The sequence below is a fragment of the Pteropus vampyrus genome, unplaced genomic scaffold (assembly GCF_000151845.1).
Source record: "Pteropus vampyrus isolate Shadow unplaced genomic scaffold, Pvam_2.0 Scaffold1, whole genome shotgun sequence".
NCBI lineage: Eukaryota > Metazoa > Chordata > Mammalia > Chiroptera > Pteropodidae > Pteropus > Pteropus vampyrus.
In genome coordinates, this window is record NW_011888782.1 from 15,372,713 (window position 1) to 15,390,697 (window position 17,985).

A 17,985-nucleotide genomic window follows, 5' to 3' on the forward strand; every position below is an offset into this window, starting at 1 on the left:
CTTCTAAGATGAAAAGATACCGAGTCCAAGAGCCTCCCTTGTTCGCTTGAGGCATTCCTACAAATGACTCTGACAGGTTCACAAATTTTATTTGGCTTCGTTTTCTATCTTAACAACAACGACGACAACTTAGTGATGTTTACACTGTGCAATAATTAAAACATCACATAAGGATTACTGTTTATCTCGATGACTTCACATACTTTTTACATGTCTATCACTTCTCCATCAGTTTCAATTGTTTCTCTCCAGGAATATGAGAATGATATGAAGTTAAAAACTCTTCCTCTACCCACAGTATCTTCCTTTGTTGTCACCCCTGTGTTTAAAATATAGGGAGCAGTTCATGATACTAAAACAATATTATGGAATTTGACACCAGTGCTAAACTTAGAAATAAATGATGACTTGTTTCAATGCCCCAACTCATCCCGTTGGAACACAGGAATACCCTGGATGAGAATGGGAGGTGAGGTTTTAGTCTAAGTCCTGTTACTAAGGTCCTTAGTTCCATGACCTTGGGTATTCTAGTTATTATTGATACATAATTAGTTACTATAAATTTTAGTGGCTTAAAGTAACCAATTTACTTAGCTCAAGCTTTGTCGGTCAGGAACTTGGGAAGGGCTTGGGCCGGACAGTTCTCACTTGGGCTCTTTTCTGTCATTGAACTCAGATGTCAACTGGGTTTAGAATCATCGGCTGAGGTGGATGTCCATGATGCCTCACTCCTGAAGTTAATGCTAGTTGTCAGCTGGGAGCTCTGCTGAGCTGTCATCTAGAATACTTACATATGGTCTCTTCAGCTGGCAGTGTCAGGACAATAGAGTCCTTACATGACAGCAGGCTTCCTCTCAGGTGAGTGTACTGCATGGACATTTGTGACATAGTGTTGGAAGTCATGTAACATCACTTTTCTTATACTCTACTGAACCAAGCATTTGCAAGTCACACGAATTCAAAGCAAGAAGACATGGTCTCCCATCTCTCCATGGGAGGAGTGACAAAGAGTTTTGTGGTAATACTTTAAAACCAGCACAAATAAACATTTTACAGTATATGGGTCTCTCATCTGTAAAATAGGACTACATTATCTCTAAGACTTCTCTAGTACTTAAAATCCTTGAAGTACTTTCCTGTAATTATCTTTATTTATTCACATCAATGTTGATATGTCATTTCCTTTCTTTAAATATTATTTAAAAGACTATAATACATACAATTAGGGGGAAAAAAAAACAGAGAAAAACATTTCTGTTTTAATACCCTTCTAATTATTTTACATTGAGTTGTTTGTGTGTGTGTGTGTGTGTGTGTGTGTGTGTTTATGTGTGGTATTCATGTGTCTCTGTATGTGTGAGTGTGATGATCTCACCAGTTCATGGTTTGGGAACTTTTTTCTAAGAATTAAAAGAGCCAGAAAGAGTCTGGAATCTTGTTATAAGTGGCATCGGTTGCCATTACAACTAAACATACCATGTAGCAGTAAAATGTAATATTCTAATTAAATCGTAGTGGTTATTATTCTTAGATTACAAACTCAAATGTGCAAGAAATATCACAGGAACACAGGGATACCCTGGATGAGAATGGGATGGTTTAGAATTTATTTTCTATAAATCTGCTTAATTTTGATTCTTAATCTCTATCCTGATGGGTTCATGGAAAATTCAGCCCTTATTTTTGGAACCACCTTCCCCACTAATTCCTGAAGTTTTACCATTGTTCCAGATTCTATGCAATGAGAACGAGGGGCCAGGGCTTGGAGGGGTTTCTGGTTCTCAGTTCTCCGTGAAGCTTGATTTCCTCTTCAGAGGCCCATTATCCCAGGTGCTGGGTTTGTTCAGGTCTGCCTCTCCTCTGCTTCTTTGCTGTGCTAGGGACTTGGTATTATTCTTGGGAGAAACTGAGTGCTACAGGTTTAGATTTGCTTCTCAGTGCACCATGGGCTATTCCTTTAAAGCCCACCATGCCCTCAGGTCCTTGCCAGGAAGAAATGGGCAGGGGCCCTCCTCTCCAGGGAACTCAACTGTCACTCCTTCAAGTCCGAGGGATTCTCTACTTTCCACTTTTCCTTCATCCAAGCTCTGTTCCTGCCCTTTTCTCAACAGACTTGGTTGCCTATCAATTCGGAGCCTGAATTATTAGCAACTAAATAACTAGTTCACTTAATCTTCATACCTTCCCTGGAGAGGAAAATATTTGCATTCCATCTTTCTAGTGTTTCAAAGAAAGGGAAGAGGAACAAATTGATTATTTTTCCATAATGAGAATGAATGTTCACATCCTGCCACAGAAGAATATATCAGGCTTATTTATATGCATTGCATATCCTCCAGTATAATAAAGGGAATCACACTTCTATCTGATAGTTTTCTCGAGTCTGTGTTCAACCATTTCCTAAATCTCCTGGGTCTGATGGAAGAACAGCTTCTTTCATAGCTGATAACACTGAAGAAATACCAAAAGAGAGAACAAAATGACAGACATAGGGCTTATTGTTAGGATGAGATAATGCAGGCCTTGATCCCTTATTTGCTATTTCAAATCCAAAGCTCTGAAAAATATAAATAAATTTCCTAGCTCATTTGGTTTCAAAACCTGATGTCAGGCTACTTATAGTTGCTATTTATCCCATTTAGGGTGAATATTTATGTCATATGGCAGAAATATTAATGTGTTTAATTATGGGGATGTCACCTACACCACTCTTTAAAGTCTCACATAATATCCACCTTATTATCTTTCTAAAAATGCCCCAAATGTCTAGATTTCTAAGTCTATCTGACTCTGAAGGTTTGAATAGGTTTTGGGAGATATGTATATACCAGTAAATTTCTTATTCATGATATTTCATTGCCCATTCAGTCTAAATCATGCAGAATAATATAGTGGGGCATGATGATTTCTAAGTAGGTTTGCTAAACTGAAAAGAAAAGTTTTCTTTGAATTTCAAAAGCTTGCAGTGGACTTGAAGCAAGGAGGAAGACAGGTTGCATCAGAACAAGGCTTCTTCTGTCCACACCACTGAGTCTAGTCGAAATTCCCCAGCCAAAGGGAAATAAAGGAACTATGATGAGCAAAGATATCCATGTGGCTGAGAATCAGCAGCTTTCAATGGTTAAGAGCAGATTAAGGCTACAGTTCTCCTTACCAGCAACCTCACCAGCATGTTTAAGTGAAAGCAAGTCTCAGATTGCACAAAAGCAACCCTACCAACTATTTTATAATCTCAAAGAAGTCCCAAATCTCTCCTTAGGTGATATCATCATACTTCACACTTGAGACAAAATCAGCAATATTCTAGAGGTGTGAGATGTAGCAATTTTACAGTTGAAATCTGACAACTAGAATCTTTCAAATCAGTACCTGAACACTGTTTTAGGAGCAGACCTCAAATAACATCCTGAAGGATCCAGACTTCTGGGCCAACTGGATTCTGTTCATGTGAAGATAGACTCTTCACAATGCTTCTAATCTATTCACATATCTTGTATACCAATGAACGCCTATTTGTACATCCATCATGATAATAAACAAAATGTCTCCTATTGATAAATAAAGGTAGGTAAAGGTCTCTGGAGTGTGACTTTTGATTATATACAAACTCACCATCTTTGGAATATTTTTTGAGATTGGAGCACCTATCCATCCTAGCTATGTATATTAAAGTTATCATACATATACACACAGATATATATTAAATGTATATGCTAAAGTATTTGACAGTAAAGTACAGACTACAATTCACTATCTGAGGTCTTGTGTGGGTGACCCCTTTTTAATTTACCAGGGCACTCAGGAGCCCTTCAAGTCGGACCATGAGACACAGCGTACCTAGAATGATAATGGCTCTGGTATTTAGCTGAAATCCTTTCAGATTCTCAACCTCCACACTTGGACTTGTTTGGGACTGAATGGAATCAGCTGAAAGTCTCTTTCCAAACTGGGGAAGCAGTGTATTTTCTCCAGCTCTTTCTGGTCAGGGGAAGAGACCCTACTTTAGGAACAGAACGGATTTCATTAGAATGCCTCTTCACTATAGGTCCCCTCTGGAGTATACTGCATCATGATTCCTGCAAAGAATGTCTCTGTCATTGGCACAAGCAGTGCAGGAAAAACTGTTAATGCGGGCAATATCTTGGGGTTTTGTTTTATGAGACAAGTATTATGTTGACAATGTAGATCCAGTGTTAGGGAATTATATCAATCACATACGAATATTGTGTAAAGAAATTAAATTATTCACAAGTTTTACAGATATTAAATGTGATTTCTTAAAACGCTAATCCTGAATTTAAACTCGAATTTTGGACATTCAAAGTTTTAACACTCAATAATACAGAAGTGATTAAATTACAGTCAGAGGATGATCATGTAGACAAGTTATACAGACTACTATGTGTGATCTAATATTAGATTGAAAAGAATCATAAAGAACATACAATTTTCACCCTGTTTTAAAAATATTTTATGTCTTACACATGTGTCTATGCTCATTAATTCATCATTCTTGCATCAATATCTTTTAAATTATTCCTCATTTTCCATTTTCCAGCATTATTAATAATGCTACAATGAATATCTTTATGTAAGTTGGTATTGGTACATTTTTTACTTTCTTAAGACAGACTTATAACAAGAAGTTATAAATATTTTTATGGTTCTTAGCATTGCTGGCCAAATTATTTCCCAAAATGACTGTGTCTATTTTTAGTCCCACCAACAATACATGAGAACATGTATGTCACAGCACATTCATTGGTTTGTGTAGTACCACTCTGTTAATTTAATATTCCACAATTATACATCATTATTGCTACTGCTTGCATTTCTTTTATCCATAAAAGATTAAACTTTTTTTCATATATTTAGAAATTGTAGTTTACTGCTGAGAATTATCTGTCATATTCTTTACATATTTATCTTTAACACCTAAATGATTTTATGAATTATATTTGCCACAAACATTTTCCCAGCTTTTATCTTTTCATTTTGTTAATGCGTACTTAATACATCCACATTTTAAAATATGTACAGAATTAAATCACTCTATTTTCTTATGAATTCTCCTATTGCATTCATTTTTAAAAAATAACTGTCTTTCCAAAGATCCCATAAATATCTAATTCTATTTTCTTAAAAATTTTCTGTGGCATTTTTTTTAAGAGTTAATTATATGTTCTTTCTAGAGTGTATTCAGATATATGGTGTGGGCTTGAGGAAAGATCATCTATATGTTTTTCTAATTGTTAAACAGATGCCCCAACATCATTTAATGTGAGCATGAGGGTGAGAAATTTTCATGTATGATTGCCTTGTGTTACATTCTTAAAGACACAATAGATTTGTCCCTGAAATGGAAACTACTTCTGGACTATTTTGCTCCATTATCCAGATTCCAGTATAGGTCTGCTGTAGATGATATTACTTCTAATTAATGTTAATACTTTTCACATCCAGATCTTTAAAAATATTATAGCTTTTGTTGTTGTCACTGTTTACTCATTTTGTCATGCATTTTCCTAAATTATTTTATTAGGAAAAATATTAAAAATCCAGCACATACCCGGGGCCCATACCATATATTCAGAGTTAGTAAATGTATGTTTTCATGCTTGATTCAGAAATTAGCCTTTTACTTAAAAAGAAACAAATCATTACAAACATACCATCACCATCTGTGGAACAATACTTAGTCCCCAGTCTCTGTCCCGACTGACCTTCCCAGAGTTCACCCCTCTCACGGTTTAAATGTGGATCCTTCCCATCTATGCATGTACCTACAATTCACAGAGTATTATCTTCTGTGTAGGGTCTTTTTAATTTATATAAATGGAACTCTGTATGCATTTCTCTCCCCTATATGGTGTTTAATCACATGTGAAAGTAGTCGAACAAGGAGGCCACTCCCCTGAGGTGGCTCCAGTGCTTAGGTAGCCCACTAGATCTAGAACACGCTTGACTGTTATCATCCAGAGTAACTTTTGCTGGGTATTTTTTCTTTATTTTCAGAATTTAATGGTTGTTTTGATGGAAAAGACAGAGAAGGGACTTCAGGAACAATTACTCACTCTCAAAATGAGGGAAAACCATCAGCAATCAATGAAGCTCACGATGGATGGGTCCAAAGTCATCTGAACGTACAGCTCCTGCTGTTAATTCAGGAAACTCTTGGATGAGCATTTATTGTATCTTTCCTTATTTGAAAATAAGAACTAAAGGGTGATCCATTTAGATGAGATCAGGCCCAAGACAGGAAGCCATTCAGTTATCAGGACAGCTGGCAGCAACACACGAGCTAGCATGGAATTTGAGATCAGCAACAGCAGTACAAATGCCAATCACTGGCTTTTAATTACCAAGCACATTTTAGAAGACAGAAGTTAGCACAGGTGCTAGTAACCCAGTTTTTCTTCAAGTTTTGTATACAATGACAATTAATGATTGTTAGCATATTTCAGTTTTCTGAATTGCATAACATTCCTCTTACTGCAAGTTACTTGCTTATCCAAAATCAGATTTACCCACCTGCCTACCAAGCTGGTTTCTCTTCAGATTTTCCTGATAATGCTGACGATTTTTCCATTTACTCAATCTTCTATAAATGCCCTCCCACATAACAGTGCACCCTGGCTTCGACCCTTGAGAATAGTTCGATCCACACAAACATCACAGTACATTAAGCTGCCGACTTGAAAAGGTAAAACTCAAATATCAGCTAGTATACGGGTCAGTTACCTTGGTACCAATGTGATCTCATTTAGAAGTCAAGTCTTTGCAGCTCTAACTGCCAGGCTTTTAATTCTGCCTTGTTCCCTATCTTTGATATCTAGAACTTACTGTTTAGGCCTGGCCTCTCCAAGTATTCGATCTATGCTTTTTCCAAGGCGTAGAGCATGGTGGTGCTGCTGGATCACTGCACTCCAGTTAAAATCCCCTATTCCCGTTCTGGCTTTAGACGACCCAGACCTGCTGCCAACACCTGGCTAGCACCCAGGTCAAGCCAGCTCCAGCCCTCTAACCATGAGACTTCAACATATAAGCCAGCTCCAATTTATCACACACCCTCCACCACCACCACCACACACACATGCGTACACAGAGGCTAGGAGTAGAAATTTCGCCTTAAATCTACATCCATTGAGGTCACACTTCCATGATCTTATCACACAGACCAAAACAGGTAGGGATGCTGTGCTACAGCATAAATATGAATGTTTTTCCATGGTTTAGTTAGCCATAGGAAGGATGGATCAGGCCCAAGTGCCACATAATCTCCATGTAATCTCCATCCTCAATTGTTCACACTAGAGAAGTGATGTAGAAATTCCCACCTAGACTTTATTATGTGGCTACAACTATAATGAGCAGCCAGAGCTTGGGGATAGTGGAGAATTCAAAGCAGAGCCTTACAATTTGGATACCAGGTGAGGAGGAATATGTGTGCTCTTGCCTAGCAGACCAGCAAGTCTCTAGGGAATGAATAGAAAACCTTTCTGGAAGCCATGCAGGTTCAGTTGTGCAGCTCTGGCCTCGGGCTGTGACAAATACCAAAAGTCATGCCCAGGCTTCCGGACAACGGTCATTAAAGACTAAGTTGGGGCTCCTGGTCCCAGGATAAGAAAATTCCCCTCTATAGACTCAAGCCTGAGAAGACTTAGGGAAATGCAGGGTGTGGGTTCTCGAACACTGGACCTAACCATTCAACTAAAAATTCAACTCACGTGGCGAGTTACATATGATATAGAAGATATCTTTCTAGATACGGCATGGGTTTTTAAATGTGACAATGGGGTCCTGTCCCAAGAGCAGTGAGGGAAGGATTTAATGAGGTATCCTCAAGCATGCGTTGCTCACTCCCACCCTTACCCACCCACCAGCAGAAAGGGGCTTAACCTGCAGCGAGAACAGCTGTGTTTCCATTATGGCTTAATAACCTTCTCACCCTTGGTCTCCAGCAGAATGTGACCTACCCAAAGAAACCTCAAAGCCTTCAAATATCAGAATAAAGATTGTTTAGAACTCACCATCCACATGAACCATAGCTATGTTCTGCACAGTGTTCTATATTGCTACCAGCTATCAGTTGGAATTGCAGAATATTTCAAATGTGACTCTATTCTAGGCAGTGTTAGTGAAAAGTTAACTTGTGGTGACTCTTGACTCATGGTGACTTAAGGTTAGCATATGGCTCTAGTCTTATACTCTTGTGAGGAATATTTAGAAATCAAAATCATACTTACCCAAGGAAGAAAATTTTTCTGCACCAAGTCAAGTCTAAATTCATTTTTAAGGAGAAAGTTTTCCTTTTTTCTTCAGGGACACATTTACTAACCAGAACATTTAACATCACAGTTTCTAGCATGCATTTTAAGATTAAAGATTATTTAGGTGTTTTCTCTAAGACAGAGGTTAGTTGTTTTACATTTATGTATCCAAGTGTTCCTTGAAATAAATGATCTCCAAGGGCAAATTAATGCACCTACCTGCCAACCCTTCCTTATGTTCACAATTATTTATTGGGTGATTATTATGTGCTTAGGCTTCAATGGATATTCTATCTTAATTTTAAAAATGCACAGAGATATATAATTACAAATAGTGATATGTATATTTTAAGAAAATTATAGAGAGCTTGTATTGGTGCAGATCCCCTTTTGGATAGGTGGAGGACAGGCAGAGAAGGCATCCCTAAGGAACTGAGACTCAAGCTGAAATCTAAACTGGAAGCAGAAATTTAATTAGGTAACGGGGGAAATAACGTTCTAGGAAGAGGGAGTGATATGTCCAAAGGTTTTGAGGTGTAGGGTGAAGGGAGGGTGGGATCTGAAGGAAGACTCATTTTTCTGGCCCTCAGTAGGAGGGAAGCAGCACAACATAAAGCTCAACTGCTTGGGAGTTGGAAGAAGGCGAGGCTTTGGCAGCCACCTGCAGAATTTGATCTTTATCCTGAGAATTGAAATCACTTGCCTCTGTACAGCTTAACTATCAGGACTGAGATCACTTACGTCAACATGATTTAACTGTTTGTTTCAGGAGATTCTAGCTCAGAAAGTCAAGACTGTAAATCAATGAACAACTTTACTGTTTGCTTTAGCAAATTCCTGCCAACCAATTTATCCAGCCAAACACTTGACTCATCTCTCCCATCAGGCAAAAGAGTGCTCACCTTCAGAAACGGCTTGCTTATCGCATAACAGCTTATTAATCAGGACTTGAGTCAAGACTCTCACCTTGCTGTGCCTACAAATCCAAAACTATTATATGATGAACTGTGCCCCGATCAGTTTGCCTTGAAAGATCCACCTTCACCCACTTGAGCATAGACCTGAAGCCTGTAAATATCCTCCTTCAACTTCACCCTTCTGAGATATCACTAAGGCTCTTTCAAGGCAGTGTTTTTCCCACACTCAGTAGGGCTAAATTAACTTTGCTTTGCTTGACCTACAGGTTTTCTGATGGTCTTTCACGGAGTTGGCAGTTGTCAATCCTAACAGCAAACAAGTCATTGAACATTTTTAAGAAAATGAGAGATGTGATCAGTTCTCTGTTTTCATCTGGCTGCAGTTTGGGGAGTAGATTGAACAAAGCCCAGAATCACTGCATGGATGTGGTAGGAGGCTATTGCTATAGTCCAGGGGAGTGGTGATAAAAGCTTAGAATTTGGACATGACAATGGAAATGGGATAAATGAATGGATTAGGGACATGTTTTGGAGGTAAACCCAACAATGTCCACTACTAGATTAGATAGTAGGAGAGAGAGGGAGACAGGGGTGACAAGAATAAAATATAAATTTTGGTTTACTAAACCAGGTAGAAAATGACATCATTCACTGAGATGGAAACATGGATAAAGGTACAGGTTTGAGGAGGGATGTGGGCTGGGGGTAGGAAATCAGGGGTTAATTTTGGACACTCTATGTTTGAGATGTCTTTGAAATACCCGAGCATTTGCACATGTAGCTGTGCAACTCAGAAAAGCCTGAGAAACAAAGCAATGGCCACATACTCATAAAATAATTATTCTTACCTCTTCTATAGTCCCTGTTAAATTTTCTTAATATTTCTTAATACTTCAACTCAAAGCCTCTCTATAATGCTGCCCTCCGACCTCAATGGAAGAAAGCAGGTAAGAAAATTCCTACATTCTAGTTTGAGAAAGGGGCCATGACAGTATGATAAAACTATTGCCCTCTGAGACCAACCAAGTTCTTGATGCTTTTGTTAGCTAAGTGACTGTGGGATGCCAGACATCATCAGATTGGTAGGATTAGTCCAAAGTAATTTTTTCCTCTCCATATAACTACAGGAAAGTGAAGAAGTTTAGAGCTTGGGCTCTGGGGTGAGGTAGATTTAGATTTGACTTTTGGATCCATCACTCGCTAGTTTGATAATCTTGAAGAATTTTTGTATTTTCTATCTGAGCCTCCAGTTCAATTGTAAAATCAGTATAATAATAAACCTCACCTGATGGGGTTTTGTGATATATAAATAAGACCATGTAAATGTACTTAGCTGATATAGTACTTGACATGTAGTACAGAGTCAGTGAACGCTAGCTATCATTAAAATCATCCTTGGTTTTCTGCATTAGACGATCCTCAAACTTGTGGAATTTGACCATGAGAATTGTCATAACTGCAGGAGTAATGGGTTCAAGAAACAGGAAACCTGTATTATTTTTCTACTTTTGGCTACTGTTTAAGGGTATGGACATCCAATGCTTCATTTGTTCAGTCTCATGACAGTTAAGAAGGGAGTGGACAACAGAATGAGAACTGAGACCTCTCTTTTGTCTCTACTTGTGACTTCATTTTAACCTGTGGTTTCCTTTGTGCTGTTAGATAAGTTTTCTCAGAAGAGCTGGTCAAGAGTCCCCTTACTGGAATGCTTCTGCTAGACTGCACTTTCCAAAGCCAGAAGCTTCCTGAAAGGGGGACTTTGTTATACATCCAGTTGGATTAAGCAAGTTTAATTCAATTTTTCTTGAGTTAAACTGTATAAAATAAATCCTCCACAAATTAGAACAAATCAAACCAGTTCTAAATGATTGAAATGAATTTCCATGAGATCAAGGTAGCTCAAATGGAATGTGATTGAAGCGAAGAAACACAAAATTGCTTCAAACTATAATCAGGCCAGTTCAAATTATATTAGGTGAGTTCTGACCAGTTTAAATTAGGAGGAATCAAACTGGTCCTGAAGAGGTTAAATTTAATCTAATTTTTCCCATGCAAAATTGGCTTTAAATGAGTTAAGGGGATTAAGACATTTCAAGTTGTATCAAATCCATTTCCAGTTGGATTCATTAAATGTAATCTGGGTAAAACTAACTCTGCTTGAACCAGACAGACTTGAACTAAACTGGATTCCAAACAGTTTAAATAGAATCAGACTTCATCAACCTGGGTTAATTTCTGAGCTGTATGAAAACAAAAAATGCTTTATGAATTGGTGCCACCCAATGCATGTGTCACAGCGGCAAAGCCTGTAAGTTGCCTGCCAGTATCCATTCTCATATTTTTCTTTACTACTAACAGAATTGCTTATATGGTTATAGACAACAACATATGTGGTTAAATAGATGATAGATAGATAGATAGATAGATAGATAGATAGATAGATAGATAGATAATAATAATAATAATAATAATAATAATAATGATGATGATGATGGTGATAGATGACAGATATAGATAGATGATAAAGTCATTAAATAAAAATGTAAAAACTACATAGCTCAGTGTCCCCTACAGAGAAGTGTGGCAAATGAGGGCATGGTGGATGGGCCACTGGGAAAGTCATTTTCTATTTCTTGCTGCCTGAAATTTGGAGGAGATGGCAGGAACCACAGTGCCCAAATTACAACCACAAGTGAAACTTGATGATTGCATCCATCTCTAAGGATGGCAGAGTAAAAATGTAGAAGGATCCAGGGTCCTTGACAACATGGTGGAAGTATCATCCATCTATTACAACCGTCAGTGCCCCTCCCAAATCTCAACATTCACCAATCTTAACAAAGGCTTTAGTTGCAAGTGTTTGTCTTGTACTCTCTACCTGAAGGCTTCCCGGGGCCATGGAAGTATGGTCAGGATTGTCAGGGAGCTAATAATGGCCCTTGGGACAGCCCTCAATCAATTAATTTACCAAGGGATTAATATTCCATCCTCTTCACCCCTCTGATGGGAAATCTGAGTTATGTTCTACACCCTTTCCCAGAGGTCACGGCAGGGTCCAGCCTCTGTTGTTCACAGCATTAAATTTCCTCATTAACGTTCACTATGCTGGTTTCCTTCCCTTCTCTGTCTCACTTTAATCCCCGAACATTTTAATCCCAGGAAATGTATAGGCTGCTTGCTCTCAAATCCTTGTCCATATCTGCTTACAGGGTAATTGGATGTAAAACATCATCTCTGGATTGTCCACCTTGAGACTTCTTTTGAATGAAGAAAAATAAACCACTCTAATGAAACCAGAATTATTTGAGTTTTCTGTTATATGCTGTTGAACCTCATGCTCTGATCCAGTTAGCAATGTGATAACTTCCTTAAGTTTAAATCCCTTAATGTCATTGAATCTTTCTTTCAATAAAGAACCATTGTTGAATATCAAAAGCCAGAAGAGGAATTTAAAAGTATTTTGATTGAACACAGTCTGATGGCTACTAGAATATTGAAAATTATATTCTAAACGATTATTTTTAGCGAATAAAATTTCAACAAATAAATGACCTCTACATTGTTAATTCTAAAGTTAATCTCAGGTCTTACTTGACCCATCCCCAGGATTTGATATGAATGATCACTCCCTCCTTCTTAAAAAATGGTTCTTTACTTGGCCTCTGCCAACCACTCTCTCGGTTCTTTCTCTGTCTCATTGGCTGTTCCTTTCATCTTGAGCTGTTGTCCCAAGGCTCAATTCTTGGCCTGCTTCTTCTTTATGTCTACAAATACTCTAGATTATTGCATCTAATCACAAAATTAGAAATAAAACCTCTATTATTATGGTTTTCAAATTTATATATTTGGCCCCAAGTTCCTTCTACCAGTTGAGACTCATAAGTAATTATTTATATCTGGTTGGCTGACTTACAGACAGCTCAAATTTACCATGACCAAAACCAAGTAAAACTATTCTTCCTGAAGTTCTCATCTCAGTAAATGGCAATTCCTTACTTATCATTGCCCAGGCCAAAAGTATATGAAACTACTCTTAATTTCTCGTTTCTCTTTGAACACTCCACTCTATTAACCAACCCTAACAACTTTACGTTTAAGTGCCTCTAGAATCAAACCTTATTATACCACTTCCTTCACTATTACCCTAGTATAAACTATCATGATTTCTTGTTTGAACTGTTAAAGTTACCTCCTATTTGGTCACCCCAAGTCCACTCTTGCCCACATATACCCTATCCTCCAAACAGTAATTACAGTGATCCTTCTAAAATATAAGTTGAGCCACTCAATACCCTATTTATATTCTCCGATGTGTTTCCATCTAACTCCAAGTCCCCAGCTACAGGGCCCAGGGTACTGACTCTTAGATATTTCTTTAACTTAATCATCTGCCACTCACACTTCCCTCTGCTCAAGCCATACTGACCTCCATGTTGATCCTCAGAAGTACCACAAATGCAGCTCCTCAGGCTTTTGGCTTACCATACCCTTCACCTGGAATACTCTTTCCCCAGACACTCACATGGTTCTCTCTCTCACTTCCTTAGTCTTCATCCAAATGATACCTTACAGAGAGACCCTGACAAACCAACTTTTCTCCAACAGCACACCTCACTCTCACTTTTATACTATTCCCTTCACTCTTTTTTTCTTCAAAATACTTATTACACGTTTACTTGTTGGTGTCCCAACTAGATTGAAAGCTTCAGAAGAGCAAGGACTTTTTCTATCGTATGCACTGCATATCCCCAGAAACCAAAATAACTGTTCAGAACATAGTAGGCACAACTATCAATGTGTTTAATGAGTAAAAAAATTATAATTAACCATTTATCGAAAAATTCTTGACCATTCAGTCAATACCTGATTGGGTGTGCTATATCTTGACATGTTAAGGGGAAAAAAATGGAATTTTCAAAGTACCTGACAGCGGTTGTTTTTTTATTGATCAAGGAGCTTTCATCTCTCAAAAAAAAAAAAAAAAAAAAGACACACCTGAAGCTGATCTGTGGCTACTGTGTTTCCCACAGCTTGCCTAGTAGATGAAGAAAGACTAGACAAGAAGTAAATCCATACTGTGCTCTGTTTTCTCCACTTAATCAAAAAACTAAAAAGTAACTTGCAACCTGCTCTCTCAATTATTTAGCAAAAATGCCAACCAAGCCCAATTCGCTTCAAAAATGTATTGGTACAGCTCAGTAAAGGGGAGATGACAGGAAAAAAACAAACAAACACTAAGTTTGTGCTAATGTTGCTTTTTATTTCATGAAACTCAAATTATTGCAAACATCAATTTCAGGAACATTTTAGAAAAACGTTAAGACAAAAAGGCAATGAGAAATGCAAAACACACACACAAATACCTATCACCAGAAACTGAAGTGATTCAGAGAAGATTAAAATGTTCTTTGACCAATGGAGATATTAAGAAACCATACACTCCAAAATAAAAATATGAACTAAAAGCAAAGAGTACGTATCTGCTCTTTACTCTTCAAAATTTAACTGACATAAGTTAATAATAGAGTATCAAAAGATTATTGAATGTGCTAAGTCTAATACTTGAACACTCATCAATCATTTGCTTTCCAAATCAGAGCTCTAATTAGATTCATAATTTTACCTCATTGAACTCTGAACCCATAACTCTGAATTCTGTTTATTTCTTAATTAAATAAGATTCTCCTAGAACTCTAGGACCATGATCAGAGACAGAATTGCAATCATCCACTCCAAAGAGAAATGGAGGTGTTTACACTGGAAGGTTTCTAATTCCCAGACTCTCTGCCCCAATATAAACCACTTAATCGTCTACACATTTCAAAGCCTGAGACAAGGAATGTTGTATCACCCTGAACTTCATTCTGGTTATTTCCTACAAGCAGAGAGCAAGCAAAGAAATAGGCCCCTCAAGTTAAAAGAGGTACATATTTAGGGACATAGTTCTAATGTCTATGCCCAACTCATGACACAATGATTTTGAGAAGTGAATTAAGACTATTGTTTTGATTGAAAGGGCCACGCTAAAATGTTTGTCTTTTATTCTTATCTCTAAATAATTTAGAATAGATAATAGTTCATTTTAACTTTTGAGAATAACCATTCAGTCTGCATAAAAGATACATCTTTAGAAAATAAACATCTAATATAGTTTCTCTTTTAAAAAACAGCTTTGATATCTCTCTGATGCCTCTAAACATTTGTGCTACTGATGCCACAGCTATATTTTCAAAGACCAGCTCAGGGACCACTGACATATTAGATATTCATTCCTTTGCTGCAAAACATCACAGTGATGATTCACTCATTACAAGGTTTCATTAAACATTATAAGGTTCTCAGATTTTACCTTGCCTCAGAATCACCTGGAGGGCTATTTAAAATACAGAAGGTGGGGCCCCACACCTAGAGTTTCTGATTCAGTAGGTCTGGGGTGGGGCTGAGAATCTGCATTTTAAAAAGTTCCCAAGTGATACTGATGCTGCTGGTCTAGGGACCACTTTGAGACCAACTGCTTAAAATTATTAATTTGTATGTTCTTTAAAGAGCAATGAAAGCTTAGAACTCGGGCCCTACATAGTACTTACTAAACTCTCTTTAATTCTCTGTCCCAGGGACAATCTTTGAGAAAACATATTTTTATAGCAACAGTAGTGCCCAAGGAGCTACAGAGTCCTTAACGCTTAGCATTCTGGTTTTGCTGGGCCTGGATGGGGCGCGTTTCCTATTTCTCTCCAGAAGGGCTGCAATTCCCTATGTGTCCCCAGATGCCCTGGATCTGTAACTTTCCCCAGGACAGGACCCATGCCTCTGGGGGACCAAAAGCCACAGCTACATGTCTCTACCCAGTAGGTCGATCTCATCCAGGAGGAAGTCCATGTCCTCGCGGCTCACTTGAGGGCTGATGACCACCTGGCGGAAGAAGTTGACCTTCCCCCTGTGGGGCTGGTAGCCCAGCATGAGGCTTCCCTTCTTCATCATCCTCTCTTTAATGGCTGGGGCCACCTGCATGGGAGAGGACAGGGAGAGGTGAAAGGCCAGCACACAGAGGCATCACGACTCATTGGACCCAGCCATTTGGTATTTACTGGGCATCCGCTGCTGTGGGTTTTATTCCCATGTACACAACAGGGTTGACAGTAATAATAATAATCATCATCATCATCATCATCATCATCATCATCTACTGAGAACTTACGACATGTGAGAACCGATTCAAGTGCTTTAGATACATGGATTCAGTTAGCTTTCACAATAACCCATTAAATAAGCCATTAAAATATTTGAAAAAGTGAACCAGATCTATCACATACATAAAATTATTTTCTATAAAATCAGCGTTTCATTTTAGTCTTCCTGAGGGCCAGCAATGTGGGGGAGTGAAAAAGAAATAGTATGAGTTTGAGCATTAAAAGGCAGAAGGTTGTTGAAAAGTCCTTCGGTATAAAAAAAAAAAGTAACTTAGGCCAAGAATTTTCCATACTGTTAATATGCCCATTTGTAGATGAGGAAATTGAGGTGCATGGAGATTATGTAAATAATATGAGGTTCCCATGTTCAGTAAGTGCGAGAGCCAAGATTTAAAACCAGGCAGTTTCACTCAAGCCCATACTCTGCCACCTAAACCATTACATAATGCTGCTTCATTAAAAACAGATCAGGTATCCTCAGGGGTCACAGTCTCAAAAGCGTCAAATGTTACATTACCAAATTTGTCTCAACTAAAAAAATACTCTAGTTTTTCTTGAATAAATTCTTGAATAAACTCTCGAATAAAAAAAATTAGTCATAAATGGGGGGAAAAACCCACAAAATAACAGCCTTGCATTGATAGTCTACCAAGAAAAACACTAACACAGGTATAATGTGCAGTTCTATTTTGAAGACTAACAGTTTATTAGTTTATTAATAGGACATATGTGGAATATAAATACTCTGTCTGTTATTAAGAGGTGTAAAGTTACCAATAAAATTAGGAAGCCCATATTTTAAAGATTTCCAGCTAACATGAGAATGGGCCCTGATAATCCAAATGCACAGATTTTTCTAAAATTTTAATGTTTGAAGAAATTAGTCCGATTTAAGAACCACACGGGAAAATGAGTCCATTTTCAAATCAGTAGTATGACCACCCAAGAACTAGGTTATAAACTTTAAAAACAATTAAGAGTGTACTTTTACTGGCTTAGAAATGCAAGCAAAGGTTTTCCATTTTCATTTTATTTTAACTCCTTAGAAATTTCTGAGCACGTGCTATTGAATATGTGGAAAAGAAATATAATGTGTTCCTGTCTTCGCCTTCTCAGAAAGATGAGATTTAGCTAATCCAGAAGGGAGAAATGCATACATAAATAACACCAGGCACAATGTGCTTGAAAATTACTTAGGTGACAGGCATCAATATCAGTTCCCAGGAGCCTCTCTCTGAGCGTGGCCATCCCACACCTCTCTATTTTTTAAATATACCTATGTTTTGTCAGATACCCCCTTGAAGACATGCCAAATGACTTCATTTGACACTCAACATAATCTCAATCTGTTCTAAAACTTATGGAAAAGTTGGGGAGTTTTAGATCCCTGGAGATATGATGTGTTGGACTCAGCCTTAGAACCTTCTCGAAGGATGTTCAAGAATAATTTTAACTAAGTACATTTTTCCTTATGTGCTAATTTTGGTACATAAACCTTGCAGAGCATGGACGACACTATTCCTACAACAGCAAAACAAACACCAATTAAGCACAATCACACTGCCATTCTAGCAAAGGAAAGGAGTTCTCAGAGTGTGAGACAGATAG

At 37.8% G+C, this 17,985-nt stretch overlaps 1 protein-coding gene across 4 annotated transcripts in view; it reads right to left on the minus strand.

The window, feature by feature from the left end:
* Positions 1 to 14,426: 14,426 nt before the first annotated feature.
* Positions 14,427 to 17,985, minus strand: part of GADL1 (glutamate decarboxylase like 1) — a 175,546-nt gene continuing 171,987 nt past the window's right edge. For all 4 annotated transcript variants that reach the window (XM_011360816.2, XM_023533804.1, XM_023533759.1 and 1 more), the window contains one exon: positions 14,427 to 16,192. In XM_011360816.2, the coding sequence (XP_011359118.1) occupies positions 16,019 to 16,192 (174 nt within the window). In that variant the 3' untranslated portion in view covers positions 14,427 to 16,018. The remainder of the gene's footprint in view (positions 16,193 to 17,985) is intronic.